The 27123-nt window shown below is 37.2% G+C and overlaps 1 protein-coding gene across 2 annotated transcripts in view; it reads left to right on the top strand.

Moving 5' to 3' along the window:
* LOC129777737 (mucin-2) overlaps positions 1-27123 on the top strand; it is a 169407-nt gene that overhangs the window by 121713 nt on the left and 20571 nt on the right. Inside the window, exon 3 of one of the 2 annotated variants that reach the window (XM_055784193.1) lies at positions 10599-10913. The exons of the other annotated variant lie outside the window; for it this stretch is intronic. Within the exon in view, the coding sequence (XP_055640168.1) occupies positions 10599-10913 (315 nt within the window). The remainder of the gene's footprint in view (positions 1-10598; positions 10914-27123) is intronic. 2 annotated transcript variants of the gene reach the window in all.

Here is a 27123-nt window from a genome sequence, read left to right as displayed (position 1 = left end):
CTTCACTCTTCCTTTGGGTGATTTTTTGATTTTCAAAAAACTCAAACTTTGACCGCTTTGCGCAACTCTCCCTGAAGTCCGATTGAGCAGATATTTGGCATAGGGTATTTTTTCGAAGTGGTGAACATTTTTTTGAATTTAGAGATGACCATTTTCATTGGCACCCTAATACGGATACATTCGGTCTTGCATGAGCATGAGTAACACTTTTGCAACTAGCTTTTGTGTTTCCTGGATTAACCCATCCCTATTCGGTATTTTCAGATTATTGCAAACTGTTTTCATTCGACCAAACCTACCTGTTAATTAACTCATAGCGAAAACGGAAAAAGTAAAAAAAAAATACTTGCCTTCACTTGCCATTTGCACGCGCCATTATCTCATTCCGCTTGAGTCGTACTGCGTTGGCGAGATTGGCAAGGTACCCAATTAGGAGGGATTATGGCTTCGAATTTCCTGGATCACAAAAGTCAAATGAACAGGGGGGAGGGGATAATTTCGGTGGGATGAGAACCTCTAGTTGATGATTTATTGTATTAATTATGCTGACTTCAGATTAGCATGGGTGGAGTTACTTTATGACAGTCCGACTGCCTCTATGATGGTTGATCCATGGAAGTCGAATCGTGCGGTCGTTTTCGCTGCTGCAGCCAGAAGATCCTGCTCCACAGTGACATTGCGTCCTTGAGGAAACCACTTAACACCGATCTCGAGAGTGATTTGAAGTGTGCTGAACCTTTTTTTGCACATATTTTTTTGTGCAGATTATTCTGTGTGCTTGTTTTCATTTTTCCCGCTGCTGTGACAACAGAAACAGAAGAATTAAAATGCTGTTTTATTTTCAACACACCCCACAGTGTGGTAGCGACTGGCATAAACTTGCCAAACAAGCGACAGCAGTAGCAACTATTCAAGGACGTTTACTAGTTGGCGGCTCTGGGAGAGGCAACAGCCGGCTATCTGGTTCGGTATAAAGGAGACAAGAGTAAAAAAAAAGTGAAGCCGATCCAATAAGGAAAAACTATACTAACCGGTGTATGGGACTGGCCGCTGATACAACGCCCGAAAGATCGCCATAAAACCGATGAACGCTGGACTGGAGTGATTGGTCTTTTTTCTGCTCTAATGGCTGTCGTAATCCAGGGTGACCCCATGGAAGGAAGGTCCACTGTTGGGAAGGGAAAAAATAAGTTGATCTGATTTGATAAAACTGAAGCTAAAGTAAGGAGAACAAGAAATGAGCAAAAACAAATTTATGACCGTTTCAAAGTTCGTTGTCTCTTTATTGTAATGGTTCAACTCGCATTCTAGCTTAATCGCGCAGCTAAGAGAGCGCAGACTCATTTGTTTTATTTAGGCAGGAAGTGACTTGATACGATAATTGGGTATCGGTAACCGAAACGATTCGGTGTTGGAGAATTCCGATCAGGAATAAGACCATCGAATGTGAATGCGTAAGTTGATATGGTTGGCATCGGCATCGTTGGATATAAACATTCAAACGTCGTTTTTTTCCCGAGACATACGTTCAGCCGCAGGGCATAAAAATCGAGTTTTCGCATAATCATCAAGCCTTTTTCTGTGTTTTTTTGAAAAAATACTTGGGAATGTTCAATTTACAAGATAATATTAGATGTGCAACGTAAGAAGTTGGTCAGATTAGTGATTTACGTAGAATTTAAAGAAATGGTGAAAGGTATTCTATTGACGGAAGAGGGGCGGAAAATAATAAAGATATTCAGTGAACAAAAGTTTTCTAATCGCTCGATCGAAACAAAAATTGGTTTATCTAAGAAAGTGGTAATGCCAGAAATATGGGATATAACGACCAACAAATGGGAACACCAAAGTTACTTTGCGTCTTGAAGGTCGAATAAGACACGAAGCAACCAGGAAACGATGTCCTGCTCATACATTAATGCAGAATCTGTTGTTCCAGTAACGAAGAGGCATATTGCGCGCATCTTGAATGAGTCACCAAACATCATGTGGAAGAAACCTCAAGGGAAGCCGAAACTGACCGCCACCCATAAGCAGAATCATCTCATTTTCGTCTGGCAATACATGGAATGGAAACTGGAATGGAGAAATGTTGTCTTTTCCGGCAAAAAAAGTTCAATTTGGATGGTCCGGACTGTTACAGTTGCTATTGGTACAATTTAAGTCAACGGCATGTCGTGAGATCGAAGCGAAACTTTGGGGGCGGAAGTTTGACAGTGTGGGGAGCCGTTTCCTATCACAGCAAGCTTCTAATTTATTTCATTTTCACCCGAATCTTAAATTACTGGAGGACGTTTTTATTGACCATATTGAGAATAACGCTACCGAGGATGTCGTTTTTTCAGCAGGATTATGCATAGATCCACGTTTCCAAGCAATCGAAGGCATCGATTGCAATCCCATAGAGAACCTATGGAGAATCTTGGCCGAGATGGTCTATGCTAACGGATGACAATTTGACAACATTTCCAGTCTCAAGGCAGTTATTCAGGAATGTTGGGCTATAATCAATATGGCAACACTTTAAAAGCTGTCTGACTCGATGCCAAATCGAGTTTTCAAAGTGATCCGAAATGGAGGTGGACATACTAATTATTAGCAACCGATCGGACTCGAAATTTGCCGCACAAATTTTCTTTTATTGAAATTTTAGGATGCGGCTAAACGAATGTCCACCTTGATTCCACATATTTGAATTACTTAGAAAACAAAAATTGAATTTATACTTTTTTTTTAGAATGAATTCGATGAAAATAAACAATAATCGTCTTTTATGAGGAAATCTGTACAAAGAATTGACTTATTTTTAAAAAATATTGAGGAAAAATAGGGTGTGGCTAAACGAATGTCTACCACTGTATAGGGTTCAGATTCAGTGACGGCACTGGCCACTCCATGACGTCGACTTTTAATCCTGGAACCATTTTTTGACGGTCTTAGCGGTGTGCTTCGGATCGTTATCCTGCAAGAACTGTTATTTCAGGACATCTCCCACTCGGCTTGTGGCAGCATAACATCCCCTCAGGATTTGGGCGTAGAAATACTGATCAATGATCTTATCCATCCAGTAACCGGGAGAATCACCCCCACATCATAATGTTCCCTCCTCCATGCTTGGATGTCTTCGTGGTATACTGTGGCATGTAAGCGCAGCCTGTCGGACGATGGACCCAAGCTTTTCCGTCCGAGCCGATGAAGTTTACCTTCGTCTTATCCGATCACAGTATATTTCGCCACTGCTTTTCTTTCTTCGGACCGATCCAATCGAAGTGGTCTTTCGCGAACTTCAGATGCTTCGGCGTCAGCATCAGGACCTTGTTGGTTTAAAGCATCGGTATTCCTTTGTTCCGCTTTTATCTTCAGAAATTGTTTCACAGCTAAATTAGATTTGCATAAGCAATGTATGTAACCATGCAAACCATACAGCCATCAAACTCAATTCAGCGATTGGAAAATTTTACAGATTTTCAAATGAGCCATTTCCAAACAACACAATCAAATGTGAACATTGAACTCATATCCAGGGATGCCATGTGACTGTTTTGATTATATTATCACGGTACGAAAAATGTCTTCACACCACATTAAACGAAAATGGATAATTCAAGACTCAATTTTTGAGCATTTTTTATATACCAATTTTTTTTACTGATTTACATTTCATTCGTTGTACCTGATTTATGCGTTTCATTCGTTGTACCTAGATGTTTTGTAGTTTATTTTTATGAATGTGAAAACAACTGGACTACTTTATTGTATAGTCCTGGTTGAAAATAATATCAATAAAACCAAGAGCTATATGAAACTAATTTCTGTTTGTTATGATTTTGTATTTTGGCACTGAGAAAAGAGTCTCGATTGATCAATTTGAGGAATGTTTATTGTTTTTCTCAAAACAAAAACTTGTCTTAACATCTGACATCACTGATCATACCGAGAAACAGTGGAAGAAGTCTATCCAGTCTACCGAATAAAAACAATGAAACTCGTGTACTGGAATAAAATATTTTGCTTGACTCGACAGTGACTGAAGCCGAAACGAGACGAAATAATCGTTCGTCTCGTTTTCTGGGATAGAACCCATAATTTGTGGATTATTTCGTAAGGGATAATGCGTTTGGGAGTGTTGTAAAAAATATAGAAAAACTACGCAAATATTTAATAAGTTCAGTGTTTCAGTGTCAGATATTGCAATAAGTTACTAAACAGTGTCCGAATCGATTGTTGCAAAAATGTTATAAATCCATCAAGAAATTATTTAGAATGGAATTTCACGACAGCATGAGCGCACTTTTGAACTCCGCAACTTGCTTGAGCGAGAGAAGGACAGACAGCGTTATTTATTTTTGTAACGCTATCCCCTTTGGTATACGCAGACTTTTGCGTCTTTTCCCCTACAGTTTCACGCTACATGTGAATGTCAAAAATAGATGACTCATAGATGAAAAAACAGGAAGTGGGTTATATCTATGGTATAACCGCAAGGGTGACGTAGGACTATCGGCCCACCAGTGGTTAATGCTAACTCGATAACCATCTGTTAATAGCACTTGATTGAAACATACAGTGTCACAGTGTTACATGGATAGAAAACATTCAAATAATCTCTTTCACATGAATGTATTTTTAAATTCCTAGAGGAACTGGCAGATTATTTTCCGGATCTTTCTCGATGCTGAACGGCATCCAAACGGAAAGAATTCCGTTCGTGTATGTATGTGTGCAGCGGCTGCTTCGAGATCTTCCCGGGGAACCGTTTGTGGCATCACTCTCCTCCTGATGGATTCCCTTCTGGCCTAAGGTGCACAAACAGGCTCTTGGTGACACTGTTCATCCGCGCTTTCATGATAAATGAAGAGCTTCACCACAACAGCGACAACATGCTCCAATCGCTGTTCAATTATAACTGAGTGGGTTTACGAGCGGCACTCGCTTATATACCGATTGGTGATTTCAATAGCCTGTTTTGAAAGCAATTTTAAGGCTATTGAAACAAGTTTTTGGATCAGAAAGTAACAAGTATAGAACGCGTAGACATTTTATCTTTCGAATGAAGTGTTTATCATACCATTTCGTTCAGTTGTTTAGGAGCTATTAACGCTCAAAATCTCGGTCTCCGGCGTAACGCTTTCGTTTTCGAAACTTTGATTTTACACCTCGGTATAGAAATGAAAGACGTAGTCATACGTCAAAAGCATCATTGATATCAAGCCATGCCTGATACTGGAACGTTATTTCAAAAAATCTGTAAATTCTGTATGGAACTCAAAAATCTGTAGAAATACAGATTATTCTGTAGATATAATAACACAAGTCTGGATGTCATTTGATAGTTGAAGACCAAGTGTCAAAACCGAAATAGAGACATAATTATGCACGCATATTCCTACAAAATGAGGGATGTGCAGGTTCGTTTAGTGTGCGATTGGAAGATTTCTTCAAGTGATATGAAAAACTATGAAAAATGGTTAGAAATCTGTTTAGCTGAATTGTCAAATTTCAACAAAAGACATGCATACATCAAACATATCAATATTTGGTATAGCCGTCATCGTTTGGGATCACTCTGAAAGTACGGAAAAGTAGAACATGATGCTGGAAACTTCGCTATGTCATTTTTTAAATTAATGTAGGTACAATTAATGTGCCGTCTCCTTTCCTTTTCCATCTTAAACCTGAGTTGTTTTTTCATGTTTTTTTTGCTCGAAATATTTGAATTGGATTTGAAAACCGTAAATTTCATGTTCCAATAAATACAGAAAATTGTCCCTTTTTTGACAAATAAGCTTCTCTGTCGGGTGGTGTTCAACTGTTTTTAATTTATTTTCAGAATTATTAACAACATTTTAAGTTTCTTAAATATTTTTTTTCTTTTTCATTCGGGAATGCTTATAATCGAATTTGAAAGTCCATCAATCATACAAAACTAATAATTTAATTAATATAAAAGTGAACTATTTATCCTTTTCATAATATTAACGTACGCAACCTCTCTCTCTCTTTCTCTCTCTCTCTCTCTCTCTCTCTCTCGTTTTTGCTTTACCAACGCAATATACGAATTTTTGGATACCAGTTAATGTATGAATGTGACCATTTTAATCACCATTATCAGGATTAAATAAATACCTTTTACTCAAAAATAGTTATAAATAGTACATTTGAGTAGATGTTACCTTCGGGTAAATGTTGCATTCGGGTGAATGTCGCATGCGGGTGAATGATGCATTAGGATGATCGCCACAATCGCTTTTCAATGTTTTTCAATCGATGTTGTTGCATAAACCACTAGTATATCAGGTGTACTAAGGAAAATGATGTTGGTTTGACCAATTTTGTAATGCTCTAGTCCAGCGCGCCTATGTCAAATCAGGTAACATATAAATAAAATGATCTTTTTCATGATTTATAGGATATTTTTACAACTTCACATGTTTTAAAGGTCTATAAAATCCGCCTTCTATTTGCGTCAATGCGCCCCTCATTTGAGCTAACTTTTAATCTATCAGCAGGTGATTATTTGGAACGTATTCAGAACTCTCCTGCATTATAACACTCTGATATATTGTAAACATCATGCTTGCACAAAATTTGTATTAGATTTATTTATTCAAATCATGTAATCAATGCATCTCGATGAGCTCATTTCTGATCTTGGTTTGTCTTGATGTCTTGATGTTGGTTTGTCCACTTTGTTACTATGGCAGTTGATTGATGTGTTGATGTGTTGATTGCTATTCACTCTAACTATGCTCAAGGAAAGACAATATTCTGAAGAAAGTCCAAATTATGAATTGATCAATATGGTGGCAGTAATTCAAGCAATGTAACATCTGCTTCAAAGTTAAACATTTTTCATTTAAAAATTTAAAATTTTTTTGAATTCTAAAGATCTCCGATTTCTTAAACCGGACAAACTATGATAATTTTCGGATAAACCATGATCAGAGGTGGACGTAATTTCTCTTTGAAGAAAAACGTTAAATTTTTTTGGATAACTTGTATACTTTTTGGTATTATTAGCAACTAGAGACTTGGGTCTCTTCAATAAACCCAAACTCTTCTTGATTATGTGTGATTTCAATGAAGAAAAATCGATTTACATTTACTAGTTGCGTGAAAATACCTTAAACCGGACAAACTATCATCATTTACCCTACCACTACGACAAAAGAAACCCGGATTAGAAACACGTTTTTGATATTTTTTCCGAATATTTCTAAAATTTGCGAAAATCGGTCAAACGAACGTTTATCACTCTAGCAGGCAAAACTTTTTGGGTGAACATGACTTACTTCTTACCATTTATTTGAACATATAGCCGAGCGTTGTCATGGTGCAAAATCACTTTCCAGGGCTGCTCGTATAGCAGCAGTTTTTTTAAACGCTCGGATGAAACGTTATATTACGTTATAAGTGCGATTCACATACAACATCCACGTCACGTTCACGTTCCGTCCCGTCACGTTGCGTTAATTATTCTTCCAAGCAGCTCTTATGCAAACATTCACATACACCGGCAACGGGAACTTCGACTTGCCGTTGCTGGTGTATGTGAATGCTTCAATAGGAATTCCAAGGAAGAATAATTGACGCAACGTGACGTGACGGAACGTGAACGTGACGGGGATGTTGTATGTGAATCGCACTATATACAGCCATTCCATGCCAAACCGATATACTGGTTCTCAGATTTTTGTGGAAAGTGGTAGTTTTGTTCTTTATCGCAAAACATTAGACCCGTATTTTTATTTTTTCAGTAGGGTGACCATTTCCATTTGAGGGTGGTCCAAAAAAAAACCTTTTTTTCGCATTTTGCCAAAAATGACTTTTTTCAAAAAATCATAACTTTTGAACTACTAGACCGATTAAGATAATCGACATATCAAATTAAAGCCAATCACCTGGTCTTTTTTGAAAAATACTATGCTTGCAGAAAATTTGAATGCTGCTCTCGTTATAATTGATTGTATTCGTTTTTTATTGTTTTCATAGTGTCGGGACCAGAGGCGCTATAGTTTTTTATGTTTTTTCTGGAAAGCTCAGGATTTTTCACACAACATATCTCGAAACCAGGGAAGCGTTTTTTTTCGTTTTTGAGTTATGATTTTTCAAAGTTAACCGATGGTCCAACAAATCATTTTTTCCCATTTTTTACACTACAAAAAACATAACTTTTGATCTACTGGACCGATTCAGATGATCGACATATCAAATTAAAGTCAATGACCTAGTCTTGTGTGAAAAATTATTATACTCTGTATAAAAAGGATTTTGTTTTCGTAATTATTGATTATATTTGTTTTTTTATAGCTTACATCGTTTCGGTACCAAGGGCGCCATATTTTTTTATATTTTTCCCTGAAATCTGAGGTTTTTACATAATATATCCGAATACCAGAGAGGTGTTATTTTTCGTTTTTAAGTTATGATTTTTCAAAGTTAACATGTTTTCAGTTTTCGTTCAACATTTCTATATGACTAGACTGGATGTATGTGATTATAATCCAATTAATTGGCAAATGTGTTATTTTTTCAAATAAAGCTAGCTAGTAGGCTTTAATTTTATATGTCGATCATCTGAATCTGTCCAGTAGTTCAAAAGTAATAAATTTTTGAAGAAAGTCATTTTTGGGAGATTTGGTTTGCCATACAAATGAAACACAAATTTCTGCATAACTCAAGAACTAATTAAGCAAACGGATCCAAATTTGGTATATGGATGGCAATAAATGTTTCTATGGTGGTTTGACACACCTACCCCCTCTCTAAGGGGAAGAAGGTTGCCATACAAATGAAACACAAACTTCTGCATAACTTGAGAAATAATCAAGCAAATGGAGCCAAATTTGGGATGTAAAGGCTTTTGGGTACGAGAAATGTTTCTATGATTCTATGATGGTATGACACCCCTCCCTCTTCTGGATTGGAGAGGGGTCCCAGAAAAATATTACACATATTTCAATCAACCATATTGCAACCAAACATGACAATTGAAAATTTTCGGAAAATCTGACGAAAAATGTAAAAATTCGAAAAATCAATTCCCATATGTTTTACAATCACATAGTGACAAGCGTTGTTAGTTCATTTGATGTTTGCGCTAACGAAATTGATCTTTGCTCGAAAGTGGAAATGGGTTTTAATGTGATAAAACGCACTCCTACATCTTCTTCCATCTATATAAATAAAAATGGAATGGATAAGAGCAGAACTCGAGGAAGGAATTGTCCGATTTAGGACTGTCTTTATTCTATAATATTTTCTGTATGAAAAATTTATTCCATGTAACGGAGAAACATGTTATTTGTAAGTGCTTGAAAAATCTTGAACGAGAAATGTGTCTGAAAATAATCTGATATTATAAAGAGGAGTTTTGTTAGAAGTATTAGGAATTTAATAGTTGAAGGTAATTTAGGGTTGATTAGAGGATCAATCAATGAACAGTTCTGCGATTCGACCCATGAACGAGCACATAGCAAAAAAACGTGAATGTTTGAAGATATTGATAACCAAAAATAAATTTTGATCGGGACGAAGATTGCCGGGTCAGCTAGGAAATCTATAAATTAAAAACCCATCGTTGATCGTTGTGGTAACGGTCACACTGGTCACAAAGTGAACTACATGTAGAGCAGAAAATTCCTAAGCTCTGCACATCGATTGGCTACGAAATTCCATCCAATTAACTGCCGCACAGCAAGAGTGAAAGTGTGTTTGTCGATAGCCTATCCTGAAACTCCGGGCTCATGTATCGTAGTATCTAATATTGTGACACACCACGCCTCGGTGTAATTTGGTCCCGGCGCACCATGTTTCGCAATCGAGATCACATTCCTGCATACGAAAACAAATGTGAATTGAGTGAGAACTTGTTCTTAAACTAACTCGATGTCGCGCGTTCGCCAACTATTACTGTTCCCGTTGGTTCAAGTGAACCCAGAAGTGAATGTAACACGCGATCGGCGCAATAAGTTCGAGCTTGTTGCGTGGTCGGTTCTGCCAGGATAAATGGAGAACTTGTCGGAAGTTAAATGAATATAAATTAGTAGGAACGATCGCAGCACACGACCGTATGTCAGTATTTTGAACAGGGGAAAAAGATAGGGGTATCCAAATTATATAATATCTCCCTCGAATATTTCATCAATTCTCCGAGGAATGTGATTCCTCTGATGTAATGTTGACGTCGCTCGGTTTATGCGTCTGAATAAGACGTTTCCGATCAATCAAGCGAAGATTCGTGAGTTATTACAGAAAAGTGATCGGTTGGTATGCGTTTTTGTTGTGCAACCGTGAACACACAGTATCGAGCGAATTTCTCCTGGGCTTGTATAGCGCTGTAAACATTTCATTGGCAGCTTACAGCTCAACGAAAACAGCGCGCGCCGCATATTGATGAACCAGGTGAAACTATTCCCCTGCGTCTTCTCGCTGCCTCGTTGATGCGTCATCTGTTGCATTATTGATAGGTAGCGAATTCCAAAATGCCGTCCAACCTAAAACGACTCACTAGTTTTAAGTTTTGATTTTTGTGTGCCGTGTTTGGTTTCAAGACTGGGTTTTTCTTTCTCCACTAACCTTTCTCCTCGCGGATGTAGACACCGAGAAGCGCGGACTTATACGAAATATCGCCACGCCCTTTCTCAGCGACACCCCAGCCCAATTCTGGCTTCCAGTTCTCGCGTGGTTCGCTGAGAAATGATTACTTCGGCAATGGGCTTAGCTCGAACAGAAACTTTGGCGGCGCCAGCACCAGCAATTCTGGCAGCAGCAATTCCGGAACCAGTTCCGGTACCGGTTCCAGTGGGAGCAGCCACAGCTTTCGTCAGTCTCAAAGAAAGAGCCCCTTCAGCAGCAACGCCATTGGGACCAGCCTGAGCAATAGCGATTCGGTAACCACCGAGAGTTCCCAGGTGAGTTTTTGAGATGGTGTATTTTGGTTGTTGTATGCTAACAGTACTCTTCGTGTCGGTATTATATATGTGGATGTAAGATTTCATAATGAGAGTTAAGTGCGGGAACATTGTCATTCTCATATCCGGGGTTTGTATTAAGTACTTGTATTGTATTGTATTGAGTACTGATAATATACCTTGGTTTTCCCAAGTGATAACTACTAAACTTTAATCATCTCAAATTAATTACATGTATAAAATGAATATTCTTAACTCGTTTTTAGTTCTGTATCGATAAAAAATGTCAAAGAAGTTTTAACTCAATTAATTTAATAAGACGGCATAAGAGACCTTTTTCATTCAATTGATTGTGATCGTTTGATCGAAACACGAAAATTTGTTTTCTAATCGTGATTAAAAAAACCGAACGTGTTCTATGACAACTAATTTTCATCTGAATAATAATTAATGGTATGTTGCATATTTGGTTCACGTACATTAGGGTGGCAGCGAAAATGGTCATGTCAAATTTCAAAACCCGACCATGCACATTTTGTTTATTGGTCCAAAAAAATTATCGGTGCAAAGTTTCAGCTCGATCGGACATGATTCAGAGGTGCCTCAAAGCGCTCAAAGTTTTGATTTTTTGATCCTCGAAAATCTTCTAAAGGAAATTTGTTCGATTTTTTTTCGATGCCAAATGACTTAAAAATGCGTGAAACGTCGAGATCTGGGGTGACATTGCGCATTTCGAAACGAGTGATCTTTGTTCGTTCCGACCATTTTGACATGCCTTTGATCAGCTTTGTTTACGAACCCAAAGATTTTACATTTCTCTACGAGACAAATTTTGCTCTAAATCTAATACACCGAAAATATGAACTTGAAAAATATACATAATTCTAAAACCAATTCGATTTGAGTTCGATTTTTTTCGAAACGAGTTACTCGTTTCGAAATGCGCAATGCCACCCCTGGTGTTATCACGAAAAAAAATTTTTGGCCGAAAATCGACTTTTTGGGACTTAGCCTGAGTGGTCAAAAATCAAAACTTAGAGTGCTTTGAGGCACCCCTGAATCATGTCCGATTGAGGTGAAATTTTGCACAGGTTGCACAGTTTGTATACCTCCATTGTCTCTCAGGCAAAACAGTTGCCAGTGGGAGTGAGATGGACTGTGAAAAGTCTGTTTAATCTATTCCTAAGGAATGCCCTGCGTCTATAAATCGAAATGACATGTAAATGTGGACTGTTTAGAAGCTGACTGGAACCAAAATCAAAATAGTTGAGGGTCTGTCCGTTTATACTGCTGAAATGCACTATATCACTTCTAAGTAGATTAATTCGATTTTTTCATCATTTAACGGACATTCGTGATGAGTTCAGGTCTTGGTTAAATAAAGCGCCTTTTTTCTAAGTGACGTTAGGGTCACCATGAAAAAAACTGTTTTCTTGCTATAACTTTTATAATTCAAATTTTACATGCAAACTGTCTTCGAAAGACTTTTAGAGCTCACTAATACAAACATTTTGCGGTGCAAAACTTGTCAATATCTCAACTTTACTCAATTTTTTTGATATCTCTTCCCAAAAAATACGCTCTCTTCAATTGTTTGTCATTCTTTCTGTGGCAAACATAAACAAATTTTATTAGCGGCATTTGAAAGAGCATATTTCACTCTACATGGTGTGTGTTTCAAAAACTATGTTATTTTTCGTGTTTGAGTTTCCAATTAAAATTGAAATCATGATTTTTTGGGTAAAAACACATCAATAACTTGGAGTGAGATTAATATATTGACAAGTTCTGCATCGCAAGTTACATTAGGATGACCATGAAAAAACGGGTTTTTCGCTCTAACTTTTATATTTAAAATTCTACATCAAAACTGTCTTCGTACGACTTTTAGAGCTTATCAATACCAACTTTTTGCGATGCAGAATTTGTCAATATCTTAATCCTGATCAATGTTATTGATGGATTTTCATCAAAAAACTTATGATTTCAATTTTAATTTACTCAAACACGAAAAATAACATAGTTTTGAAAATCGCATATTATATAGAGTGAGATTTGTACTTTCAAATGACAAACAAACGAAAACGAATAGAGTGTGTTTTTGGGAAGAAATATCAATAACTTTGAGTTAAGTTAAGATATTGACAAATTCTGCATCGCAAAATGTTTGTATTAGTAAGTTCCGAAAGTCTTTCGAAGACAGTTTGTATGAAGAATTTGAAATATGAATGTTAGAGCAAGAATTTTTTTTCATGGTGACCCTAACGTAACTTAGAAAAAAGGCGCTATATCGGTTATTTCAAGAGATAGATAAAAACTTTGTTCTTCAAAGATATCTCAAATAACAGGGACTACAACATTGTCGAACTATGTTTGCCTCTACCTATAAAAATAAGAAAGTTATATTTTTTATTTTATCGACAATTTTGGTCACCCTTTTTTTGATAACATAAAAATGAGCGCTCTATCATATGTAACAATTTTGTCTCAGACAGTTTTTGTCTAGAGAATAGCTGTCGAGCTTAAAGCTAATTTGCTAATTTCCACTTAAATGCATCTCCAGGACCATTGCGCAATGGGAGCTTCGTCTAAAATTTTGGGCAAATAAAATAAGGTAAATGATTTTGGTTTGTCCAGTCGAAAATATGATCATGGTTTGTCCACTTTTTTGAATGCTCAAATTGAACACACCTTTGTCAAACTAGGTATTCGAATGTTTCAAAACATATAAATAAAATTGTCTTTTCATGATTTACAGTAGTTTATAGTATATTTTTTAAGGATTATAACATACACCTTTTATTTGTGTCAATGCGCCCCTCATTTGAGCTAACTTTTAATCGATCAACAGATGATTATTTCGCACGTATTCAGACCTTTTCTGGACTATAACACTTACAAATATTGTAAACTTTATGCCATTTGTATAAGATTCTAATTAAAAAAATCATTAAATTAACGCATTTTGTGAACTCAATTCTGATCATGAGTTGTCCAATACAATAATGTTGTTTTGTCCACATACTTACTATGGCAACCGCTTGGCGCGCTGCAGTTTGTTTATGTTGTCCGTCGCGTGGAACAGAAATAAAGTTTCTTTGTGTTGATTGTGTTGAGGTGAACACTATTAAAATGCACAATAAAGGCAATATTCTGAAGAAAGCCCAAATTATGAATGGATCAATATGATGACAGTAAACTCAAGCAATGATAAATGCAACATCTACTTGAGAATTCGAATGTTTTCATTCAAAAATGATGATTTCTGAAACCGGACAAACCATGATCATTTTTTGGTCAAACCATGATCAGAGGTGGTCAAACCATGGTCATAATTCCTCTTTGATGAAAATCATTAAAAACATAAAAATTTGAATATTTTCTACACCTTATGGTAGTATTAGCGACTAGAGACTTGGGGCTTTTCAACAAACTTTAACTCGTGTCGATGATATGTCAAACACCAACCAACCAAGATCATTTACCCTACACCTTTTTATCTGTTCTGAAGAAAATAAGCGTCAATTAATATCAGAGTTCTTTATAATTGATATCATTATTTAGTGCACGCATCAATTTATAAATTTATAAAACATCCGCTGTTATTAGCTGTTTGAAGAAATACTAAAATTGAATAGAACGTGGCAGAGCTGTTTAGTTACCCACATCAAATTTTGTTTACAATATATCGAGGTAGCGAGGTAGCATATCTAGACCACTGAACTAGCCATATGTTCGTATTTTCGATAAAATTGATTCAGCCACTCATTTGTCGTAAATTTTGTATGGGAACCTGAATTTCGTTTGCCATATTGTTGAAAATGTTACAGGAGGCTTATGTAACATTTTCAATAATTCGGCAAACCCTTCGTCGCACTTCGTATGAGCTGGCAAAATCTAACACCATAAACAAACGCCATAAATCGCACTCAATTTTCACTTCAGTATCGAGAACAGTCACGACACTTTGAATGAGAGTTTTGACAAACACTTTGAGCAGGCTGTTAATGTTATCAAGAGTTGGAACCATTTTTATTTGCGTTATGCGACATTCTAAATTAAACTGTCGTTGAAAAAACAGATTCAGATTCAGGATTCAGGAAAACTGAACGAATAATTAGCACCGTTAGTCCCAGAAAGTCGATTTTCGGCCAAATTTTTTTTAGATGACACCAGATCTCGACGTTTCATGCTTTTTAAGTTTCTTTACTCCCCCCTTGGAAGATTTTCGAGGATCAAAAAATCAAAACTTTGGGCGCTTTGAGGCACCCCTAAATCTTGACCGATCGAGCTGAAACTTTGCACAGATCATTTTTTGGACCATTGAACAAAATGTACATGGTCGGTTTTTTAAATTCTATGATGAAATTTTTCCCATACATCCATTGCCACCCTAACGTACATTGACCAACGTGAAATGAGGTTCTGTGTTTCAATTCCAACATTTCCAATAATGCATTTGTCTCATCTCAGTTTTTATTATGCTCTTTTACTAGAGAAACTCTTCAGAAATCTCGGCAAGGAGTCCGTCCTTGAGGTTTTTGCTAAGAATGTTCAATGAGTTTCTTCACTCTGCGACTGCATATAGCATTTGGTCTAAGATACAACGGTTTCACTAGAAGAATTGAATGGAATAGTAAAATGAGTCTCATGTAGCAGTGCGTGTCTTCTAGAGACGAATGAACTGAAAAGCTTAAGTCTCTTAAAGCCAAAAAGAAGAAGAGGAAGAAGTGCGTGACTTGAAACTTACTTGTAACAACACCAGTGTCGTTAAAATGACGCTCGCAGATTTTCAGACCGGTAAAAGCAACACAAGCATCCATTCTCAAGGATTTTCTTCAAGACATTACTTGCTTCTGGTTACCTTTTGACATAAACGACATAAGGTTTGACTTTGATCTGCATCCGCAAGGTAACGTACTACACCACTTTTGACAGCAGGAAATTTATCTCGAATGATAAGTGATGGAACTTCAGCTTTTGAGAGAATTCGTTGCACTTCTGTAAATGAAATGGGAAAAAAATACAATCAAAGCAGTGTACATAAGATTCTTTTAAAAATTTTATACTCATACTTTCAATGAAATCAGTCGATTGAAAATGAACTCGGCAATTTTTTGACGTAGAACTACGTCTTTCAGGAAGGGTGCCAAATCAGAAAACAGGTCACGTTTTTAAGAAATAAAGTTAACGTTAATAATTATTTTCACTGTGAACGAATTCTCATGATTTGCATACCAATCGAATCGGAAATTCTCTAAGATTTGTTTGCTATGCTATACATTACAATTCGCTAATTTCTAAACGGTTTAATTTAATGAAAACTGGATGAACTTCCTTTTTTCCGATTCCGTATTTCGAATGCTTATAACTCGAACATTTTTTTAACAGATCGGAAAAATGTTTGCATCAAATGATAGGTAATATTTCTACGCGTCTATCACAATTAATAAAATTTTATTTTTCATGAGATGAACAATTGAATAATTGTAAAATGTCAAGCGTTATCTAAACGCCCTAACCGCCAAGTTTTGATTGGCCCGATTTACGGTTTCCCCAACACAAACTTCAAAATCGATGTACCTGTGGAAATCCGCTTTGCAAATATACATGCAAGTCGGGGGTATTTTTGTTTCCACCGAGCTGTGTTTTCCTAACACGGACTTCTAAATCAATGTGCCTGGGGAATTTGCTTTGTCTAAACATGCAAGTTAGGGGTATTTTTTCCACTGAGCTGTGTTTCCCTATCACGGACTTCAAAATTAATGTGCCTGGGCACTTTGCAAATACATGTCGAGGGTATTTTTTGGTGTTGAGTACTTTTGTACTAGATTGTCGTTGTGCAGATCGGAATATGTTTCCCTAAAACGTACTTTTAAATTGAGAAACCTGGGAAAATCGGCATTTCAGATACTAGAGGTGAATGAACTTTCACGGTTCGAGAACTACGTAAACATGAGATGTGCAATAATTTCAGAGGGAAATGTAGAATACAATGATCGTTTGACAATTCATCCGTTCACATATTTTGGTAGTCCTAGGCATCATATCAAACGTAAAAGTATGTTCATCAAATTTATTTGTAACGATGAACATAATCTATTACAAAAATTTCGATGCATTCTAAAATAATGTTCGAAGTGGTGAACAAGTGGATTGCATAATATTATTGCGTAGTTTTACGTCGAAAATATGCGGTCGTGTCCTAGATACAACCCTTTACAATTTTTCATCCCCGTGACCAGCTAGCTTTATAATTTTTATAATAATTAAGACATTTATTATAAACTTGTTCCCGGTCGAAAGAACATTAGATAATGTTGCCGTACCATTTATGTTTGCACAGGATGGAATGATGCCCTTTTTCGTTTCTTCCGCCAATCATCGTTTGTCATGTAAAACAATGTAAATTACAACATTTATATCATTAAATTTTTCGTAATATACTTACCACAATGTGAAATTTTGTTTTTCTAACCTTTCTAATGTAGAAATAATTTTTCAAAACACTTTTGCGAATCACTTATAATTCAACAGCTCTAAAACAAGACGTCATAATTTTACTCGCTGCGCTATTTGGTCTTTGGGTACCATATTCACGTTGTTCGCATCGTACCACTCGATTGCCTTTTCCCATAGAGACAGCTCACAATGTCCAGCCAGAACAGCACAGGTCTATTACATCCAGGTTTTTTACGCGGTTTTTTTTACGAGGTTTTTTTTACTCGGATTTTCGAATTAACGCGGTTTTTTTTACGCGGATTTTCCAATTAACGCGGTTTTTTTTACGCGGATTTTCCAATTAACGCGGTTTTTTTAACGCGGTCACCGCGTAAAAAAAACTGAGCAATATCAAATCTGTCCCTCATGCTTCCTGAGACCATATGACGGAACTTAGTGCTATTGACGGATATTAGTGCCGCACCTATGTGCCAGGTTCGATGCATCTGTAGCGAACACAGATTCAATTTGCCTGCGTTGTTCACCACCGCCTATGCCAGTTTCGATGGGAACGACCACGTCAAGTCGGAGGACAGATTTTGCAACGCAAATGCCTGACAGAACAGAAAGAATTAGACCAGAAGCAGTTAGAGTTGGAACAGAGGCAATTAGCGCTGCAGAGAAAGCATTTCCAGGAGAAATACAAGCTGGGTCGCTAGCTGATGAATCTGCAAGTGCAAGAAGAAGTATCTCGAGATAGCATAAAGCTTGTGCAAGAATGGGTTGATGAGCACACCACTGCGAAGCAGAAATCCTCCGTACGACCTTCGTGTGCAACGAAGTTTCATCCAACCTCACATAACGGCTGGGGGAAGAAAGATTCATGTACATGTATTTAAGTCCGCTCGTCGAGAGCCACACACAATGAAATTCATGCATAGCATCAATCACATTTAGGAATGAAATAAGCGCGATTTTTGCGCGTAAACCTGAGCAACATCACTTCTCTCTCTCAGTTCATATCTCTCCCTTTCAAGCTCCCTCAGAGCGTAGGCCGCACCCCATCACGATTCTCAAGAGGATTTTTATGTGACCTTTTTTTCTTTACGGGGAGTTTCCAATTAACGTGGATTTTCCAATTAACACGGTTTTTTTACGCGGATTTTCGAATTAAGGCGGTTTTTTTACGCGGATTTTCCAATTACCGCGGTATTTTTTACGCGGATTTTCCTATTAACGCGGTTTTTTTTACGCGGTTTTTTTTACGCGGTTTTTTTTACGAGGTACGTATCCCCCGCGTAAAAAAAACCTGGGTGTATGTTGCTTTAGGAAAGGTAGTAGCCGCTTTTCCGGGCACTCCTGGACCTAGATCTCTTGATTGATGATTCTCGTAGTGATGAAAATGCCGCTTTTTAGACCACATGTGCATGTGACGAAGTATTTTTTCGGGAACTTCGATAGTTTGATGGTATTGAAAATCTCGGCCACCTTACCTTTTCCTAATGCGGCATAAAACTCCTGTCCCGGAAGCTGCTTGAAATCACATAAGTTTCGTCGTCCATGACGGCACAGTCGAACTTTGCGAGCAGATTTATATACAGCTTTCGGGACCGATGCTTTGCCGACGTGTTTTGTTTGTAATCTCGGCTCGCCACCTTCACCTTTTTCTGGCTCTCTGCACAGTAGTATGAGAGACATTGAGCATGCCAGCGACGTCCTGGATGGAGAGGTTAGGATTCCACTCATATTTGACCACCACCTTCTTCGTCGTCTCTGCCACGTCCGGATTACGATTGCCGCCGCTTCCAGGCTTCGGGGCGGTCGACAGATGCTCCCCGAACACTTTGTCAAGGTCCATTTGGCCACATCCAGCAATTTTGCCAACTTGGCGTGCGAGAACGTCGGATTCTCTTGCTGCGCGAGCAAAATTTTGGCGCGCTGCTCCTCTTGCTTGGACGTCATTTTGAAAACTGAAGAGCAGCGATAACTCATAATAGCAATCCCATGAGCAGGAATTATAGGTGTAGCAGATGGCAGTATTTGCGACCGTAGTGCGCGTGATAGCATGCGCTGCCACAGCTACTTCTCGAATCTAGACGTCAATATTTGTGTTTACATTCAATTGCCTTCCATATCCATGTAAAAACGCTATTTTCAGTAAGTTTCTCATCAGTTAAAAACATATATTTTATTGGAGCTCTCGCTGAATATGAGGATAATATGGCATTGTGTAGTGTCATGTAGAATCATGTTAAAGAAGATGAATAAAAGTGATATTTTGTGTGTATTTTTTACTCTCTCATCTTCATAGAAACAAACAAATTTTCATTATTTTCGCGATAACTTGACGATATTTTCAAGGCTTACCATGTCGGTATATGTGATTTGGGAAAAAAATAAATTAAACAACATTTCATTGAAAATGTTGCTATTCTAGAGGTTTAAAAATACCTCTTAAAGGATGAATATAACACACAATACAATTTTTTTTAACCCATTTGTTTATTTCAGGCTCATTAGCATTTTAGCTGTAACAGAGTCGAATTTTAATCGTATACATGTCACATGGTTATCATATCTATAATTAGCACATTACACAGTTGCCATTTTTCGGCGTTAGAGTATTTCCTTCTATACCATTGCATATGGTACACATTTACACAGTAGCAATTTAGGCGTAAGAGTATTCTTTCTGTTCTTCCATTATCCAGTTAGACCGGGCAGCGGAGACAGTTGATATGATCATTGTTGAGTTATTAATAGAACAGCAGCCCGATGTGTCTCGCAGAACAGAGCAGTTGTATGGATGAATCGATCTCTATCCCTGAGTTTTGAACTCACGATCGATCGCTTACTAAGCGAACACGCAATCAATGTGGCTACGGAGATCCCCCACACAATACAATTGTCATCTATTAAAAAACATCATTAACAAGATTTTATGAGCAATTTTGGGTCATAACATCGTGAAACCGTGAGTTATTTAAAAGTGTTTTGTTTCTTCCACATGCATTCCATACTGAACGCAAATAATGACGACACTATATTTTGTTACAAATATATTTTGCCTACTGCTCCACCTCATATGTACCTCTTTGTTAGCAACCATTGTATATACATTCAACTACCGAATGCAGCATTTCAATTTTTTTTCAATACATTTTTAACAGAAATACACCAATTTGAAGTCGACCAATATTTGCGCGTTCCAGTCTTTACGCATAAAATAATCAATTAACTTTGGATAGTGATCTTTTAAAACACAGAAGATTCACGGATTGTCTCGCAAAAATATTTCCGACAATATTGACAGATCTAAACAAGAAAAAATGAATAACTTTGATGTATCTCAGCCGATAAAAGAGGAGTGGAACGATTTCAGAATACTCCAGCTATGGTTCGGGGAGCATTATCCACTAAAAACAATTAATATCAACAGAGAGTACTACTTATAACCCGTCATTAAAAACCATTTGTTACCTTGTGCCAAAGAATTAGTTCGAAAAGAATATTTCATCAGGATTCAGCACCGACACATAAGACGTCGATTGTTCAGAAGGGATGTAAGGAAAATTTTCCGCGTTTAGTCAGCATCTCTGAATGGGCCGCATCATCTCATGATTTGAATCAATTGGACTTCAGAATTTGGGGACACATGCTAGGAAAGAAATATGCTTTATGAGTTCACTTTTACAAATCGTTTGGTGAAGATCTGAGGCGAAATGCTCATCGGAATCGTGCTTGCGGACTGTGATAATCGAAAAGCGTTTGCTGGCGCTGGCCGTGATCGATTACAGAGACGAAAGATTTGAACTGAACTAATTCCACTGAAGTTCTACTACTTTACCATGGTAAAAAAACCAGACAATAAAGATTTATGTGTTTTAAATTTATGACATAAATTAAGTATATCACATTAACGGTGACAGCCTGTATTGAGATATTTTTTTTTGTAATATATCAATGTCCTGATTATATCACGCTCAAAAAAAAAATAAAATTGCGTGATATGTTCGAATTACATATTTTTAAAGTAATAAATCTTTTTTCCTCTCCAATATGTACGATTTCAACATTATTTATTACAATATTTATCACATGGACTCGTGAAAACACACAATATAACGAAACTTTTGTTGCAGTGTTTTTCTAATAGCAATTTCTCTTATTTTTCTAAATGATAATCATCTAAATGAGCTATGATCTCAATCGAAGTTGTTTTGTTATGCGGATTCTATCGTATCACTCTAATTTTTAATTGCGTTCTGTGTGGATTGCATTCTGTTGATGTACTCTGTACTCTGTATAGCATTGGCCATTTATCACGAGCTAGCACGTGTTTGCTTTTGAACTAATTTCCGTTGTTTTTATGTTCATTTGCTACGTAAATTGATACATCCCGTGTTTAGATCATTTAAAGGCAACTATTGGTAATATTGTCGCTGCCATTTCAGACCATTTATTTGTTTTTCAACAATTATTTTTTTGTGTTCGTGTTTTCTTATCGTCTACTAGCGTACCTGGCAAACTTCGTCCCGCTCAAAATTTAATTTTCGTTATCACATCCACGTTTTCTCACTAAGCGCTGTTCATGGGTCCAATCGCAGAATTATTCATTGATTGATCTTCTAATCTACCTTTTAAAATTACCTTTTACTATAAAATTTCTAGCACTTCTATCAAAACTCAAAACATTATATCAGATTATTTTCAGACACAAATCTCGTTCAAGATTTTTCAACCACTTGCAAATAACATCTTTCTCCGTTACGTTACATGCCAAATTTGGTTTTACTTGCTTGATGAATTCTCGAGTAATGCAGAAATTTGTATGGCAGCCCCCCCTAAGAGAGGGGGGAGGGGTATCTAACTACCATAAAATCATTTATTGCACCCTGAAACTTCCATATGCCTAATTTGGTTTCATTTGCTTGATTAATTCGCGAGTAATGCAGAGATTTATGTTTCATTTGTATGGCAGCCCCCTTTTAGAGAGGGGATGGAGTGTCTCACTACCGTAAAAACATTTATTGCACCCTATAACCTACACATGCCAAATTCGGTTTTATTTGCTTGATTAATTCTCGAGTGATGTAGAAATTTGTGTTTCATTTGTATGGCAGCCCCTCTTAGAGAGGGGGGTAGAGTGTTTAACCACCATAGAATTATTTATTGCACCATAAAACCTCCATATGCCTAATTTGGTTTCATTTGCTTGATTAATTCTCGAATAATGCAGAAATTTGTGCTTCATTCGTATGGCAAGAATCCCTGGTCTATTCAGTGCCACTTTTCGAACGGTACGACATTAGGGCTTGTTTCATGTTTTCAACGCTGGGTACAACAGCACACAGACACAATTAGTTCCACATGTACGCATAAAATACGAATTATTGCTAAGCAATAGGAAGTCATAAACAGTCGCCGCACTGTTGGAGACCACGGGCTCGCGCCTTTCGCCTTTCGGGTGTCAGCAAACCCAAATCAGTTCTATTGCCGAAACAGAAATTCCATTGGCACGAGGGTGTGTCGTGTATCGATTTACGACCCATTTTAAATTCAATCTGTGTCGTCAATTAAACCAAGGATATCCGTATTCATCATAGGTGCCAGGAGTGGAGTGGAGGTTGAATGGCGCTAATGAGGCGAACTTATTTGCGTAGATTACCACTTTCAATTACCCCCCCAATCATTCGCGAGCGAATTACAGTCAGCTACTCATGATGTCTGAGAATTGATTGAGAAAGTAGGAAAAGAATAAAAAAAACAGAAGATAAACTAGAACAGAGCGTGCTGTGGGTGGTGATTACTTTTTCCCCGCATGACGCGTGGGTGGCGCTATTCCCTATCTACAAATGAGTCGCCATCAGAGCGACGATTTATTTGGCTACGCGCGATCGTTTGAGCGTTCTTTTACTGTTTGTTGACACACTTTCTAATTCATCAGACGTGTCGAAAGCGATTTATACCAACCGGGCTGGGAATCGAACAAATTGCTGAGAATGTTCGATGTGGGTTCTGAATATTAAGTGTCCATACGTGACGCTGGAAGACAGGCGTGAACTAATTTGTAGGGAATGAGAGCAAAAGAATCATTGGAGTAGGTGTATCACACCTGGACAGCGATGGTGTAAAATACGAAGCCGGTCAGCTATTCGAATAAATCTCGGTACAGTTTTAACGGATACCCTCTTTTCGTTCAAAACACAAAACAGTTAGTCCATAGTTCTTGTGTTTGATTCAACTCAATCAGATGACGTAAGGAGGTTCGAACCGTGTGAGTTATAGAATGCGAGAAATGAATCAGTTACAATATCGTGTTTAATTCCAATCAATAGGGTCAATAATAAATCACCTTGTGCGATTATTGCGATTTAGGATTTTGACATTTACTCTAACAACAAGCCTGAAGGCGTCGGTTCATTACCATTTGTTTTCTCCCGTCTCTTAAACGCCCGGTCAATTTGTAAGGTCCTGTCCTCGCAGTGGAATTCTGAATGTCCGAATAAAAAATCTTAACATAACCGGAATGAGTCATATGTATCTCGCGGTGCGTTTGAACAAAGCGTCTGATCTCCGATATATCATTGGCTTTCGTTATTCATTTCAAATAATGCCGTTTTAGATTGCCGGGTGCGGGTGAGCAGCGAAGTAACAGCTGTTGCTACTGCCGACTACGGTAAATATAATCGGCTGAAACTCAAGGTGTGTGGGCGGTTAGAGACTAATTGGAGGTAGGTTTGTTGGGCACTGAGAGTTGTTTGCGGATATTAGAGCGGCTAGCAAATGGTTGACATTGAACTAAAGATTATAATATTATAGAAGCTCAGTGCACAGTGGGGCGACTTCATACAAAGGCTGACGAAGCAAAAAAAAAATTCATTAAATGCGAAAAAACATGGTTTTTATATATTTTCGGGATGCCGAGCACAAATCTAGCATTCATTTTTTATTTGGGGCCGTCCATAAAGCACGTGATCCATTTTTTGGGATTTCATGGCACTCTCCCCCGCAGTATTTCTTACATACTTTTTCATAAAATTTTATTATCTTTGATCACACGCAACTCCATTGGACGTCCTATCTATTTAAAAACAGATCACATAGTTTATGGATGACCCATAAAATCATTCAAATTCAGCTAAAAATTTAAAAAAAAAATCTTTGGATTACAAATTAAACGATCATCATCATCATCATCATCTCCGTCTTTTTATTCTTCTTCTTCTTATTCTTTTTCTTCATAACTGTTATCAGATTCATCATCTTTTTTTTTCCTGATTCAACAATTGTCATAGAAAGCGTCCAGCGTGACGTGACAACGTTTTGACTCAATGAAAACGGTTTTTTTTCTAGTTTTCATGTATAAATCACACGATTTCCAAACAGTAAACGATGTCAAAGTAAAATTGAGAAATTCCTCTAAAAACCATAAGACAATCACAAAAGAGGAATAGAAAATACATGTTCGAAAAAACAAACCCTACAAAATAGTATTCTAAACGAAGCTCACAGCTTCACATCTGGCTTCCCTAGTAGCAGAGAACAAACACAAAGAAGTGAATGTCGTGAGTATCGAAACACCAACCCATTCAACCAGGCCTCCGAGTCTCGCCCCATTCCGATATTTCAGCAACAGGGCACTCACCAAGGAACTCAATTTTATACTGTCAAGTAGAAGCTCACCATTTGCTAGTGTTGTGGTAATACTCTTCTCATGCCTTCGACTTCGACTAGCTTTGGTATGGTCAAAATCAAGGTATAATCGTATAATCGAAGTACAAAATTTGTGGATTATCATTGTGTGAGTACTATCATTTGATGCTCACGACAAATCGCAGCTCTGTTCCGGTCTTTTAGATCCGTTTTATCGAACCGGAAGTCACCATCGGCATCGGAATGCGATATTCTACTTTCGCTGGTAAGACACCTGTACCCAATATCGTATGAGTTTTCCATATTTTTTGTCATTCAATACTATTATCAGCAAACCGGAGGTCGAAATAAGATTATACCCTTTATTCTGGGATCTACGTTCATCTATTGTTGATAAAACATAAGAGAATGTTCATTTGTATGTTTTGAAATGGAACTGAAATCAATTCAATTCCAAAAATACCATTGATTGGTATTGCTGGGCTGAAACACCGATTTGTGCTTATCTGAATATTTTTTGTGGCATGACATGTGTTTTGAACCCAGATTATGTTTAGATTTTCGCTAGCGCTTGAATATGAAATATGAATCAGAACTCCGTAGAACTCCGATATTGTAACTTTACAAGCATATCAGTGTTGCGCAAAAGTTAAATCCTAGATAAAATTTCAATTTTAAAAAAATATAGTGAAAAGATTGCCATCGATTTTTTCATTAAAACGTTAATTTGCGCTGTTTTGCGCAATAGCGAACAGTGTTCAATTGAAAGCTTATATTTTTACTTAAGTTTTTCATGTAACAAAAATCTTTTTTTTTGTTTTTTATGATAAAAAATTACAGTATCCAATGAAAGAGATGCGCTTTGTTTAGTTTTTCGAACAACTTTTCCGTTGATACAAAAAAAAAATCCGAGCTATCATTGAAGCTGCAAACGTTTCAAAGTAATGTACTTTCTTTCAAAAAATTGCAGAAAAACGTCAGTATACCAGTCTATGAAATGTCATAAAAATATCAGATTTCATGATATTGCGCTATAATTTGAAATTCAAGCACTTGACTACAGTGTTGCCACACGTACAGATTTATCTGGAATGGTACAGATTTTTTCGTTATTCTTGGTACAAATTCTGTACGTTACGTACGTACGTACAGATTTTCGTCAAAAAGTACAGGTTGGTACAGATTTTTTCCATTTGTGAAATTTCTTATATTGGAACAAAGCAACATTGAGGTACATGACGACTTTTACGCCGCAGTATCGCTAGGTACTGCTGATCATAAAACCATTTATAATGCAATGATTGATCAGTTTCATAGGGACACGAAATTCCGTACAAGGATCGTCTGAAAGGATTCGCGTCGAACGGTGCGACATATGTTTTGCCCCGGTTCAACATATTGAATCGTTTGTTCCAGGCTGAAAACCTGAATTTACGATGCTACATGAAGAGCTGGAAGATTTTGATTTGATCATTCTCACCAATATCTGCGAGGAATTTTATGTTTGTTTTATCCATAATATATATTTTTATTAAGGCTCATATGGCGTCAGCAAACCTGTTTTTGTGCGGTCCCTAGTTAGTATTACAGGCAAACCTGTTTTTGTGCGGTCCCTTTTCGCGCCTTTCCTCATTTGTGCATTTGTCCATACAAATTAAACACAAAATTCTACATTACTCTGGAATTAATCAAGCAAATGAAACGAAATTTGGCATATGGAGGTTTTAGGGTGCAATAAATGATTCTATGGTGGTTAGACTCTCCACCCCCCTCTCTAAGGAGGGGCTGCCATACAACTGAAACACGAATTTCTGCATTACTCGAGAATTATTCAAGCAAATGAAATCAAATTGGGCATATTGAGGTATTAGAGTGCACTAAATGTTTCTATGGCGGTTAGACACTCCACTCCCCTCTCTAAGGGGGAACTGCGATACAAATGAAAGACAAATTTCAGCATAATTCGAAAACTAACCAAGCAAATGGAGCCAAATTTGTCATGCGAATGTTTTAAGGGACACGAAACGTTTCCATGGTGAATAGACACTGCTCTCCCTCCCTTAGGCTGTCATAGAAATGAAACACAAATTTCTGCATAACTCGAGAACTAATC

Source organism: Toxorhynchites rutilus, chromosome 3 (assembly GCF_029784135.1).
Source record: "Toxorhynchites rutilus septentrionalis strain SRP chromosome 3, ASM2978413v1, whole genome shotgun sequence".
Classification (NCBI taxonomy): domain Eukaryota; kingdom Metazoa; phylum Arthropoda; class Insecta; order Diptera; family Culicidae; genus Toxorhynchites; species Toxorhynchites rutilus.
This window is presented reverse-complemented; position numbering and strand designations above follow the sequence as displayed.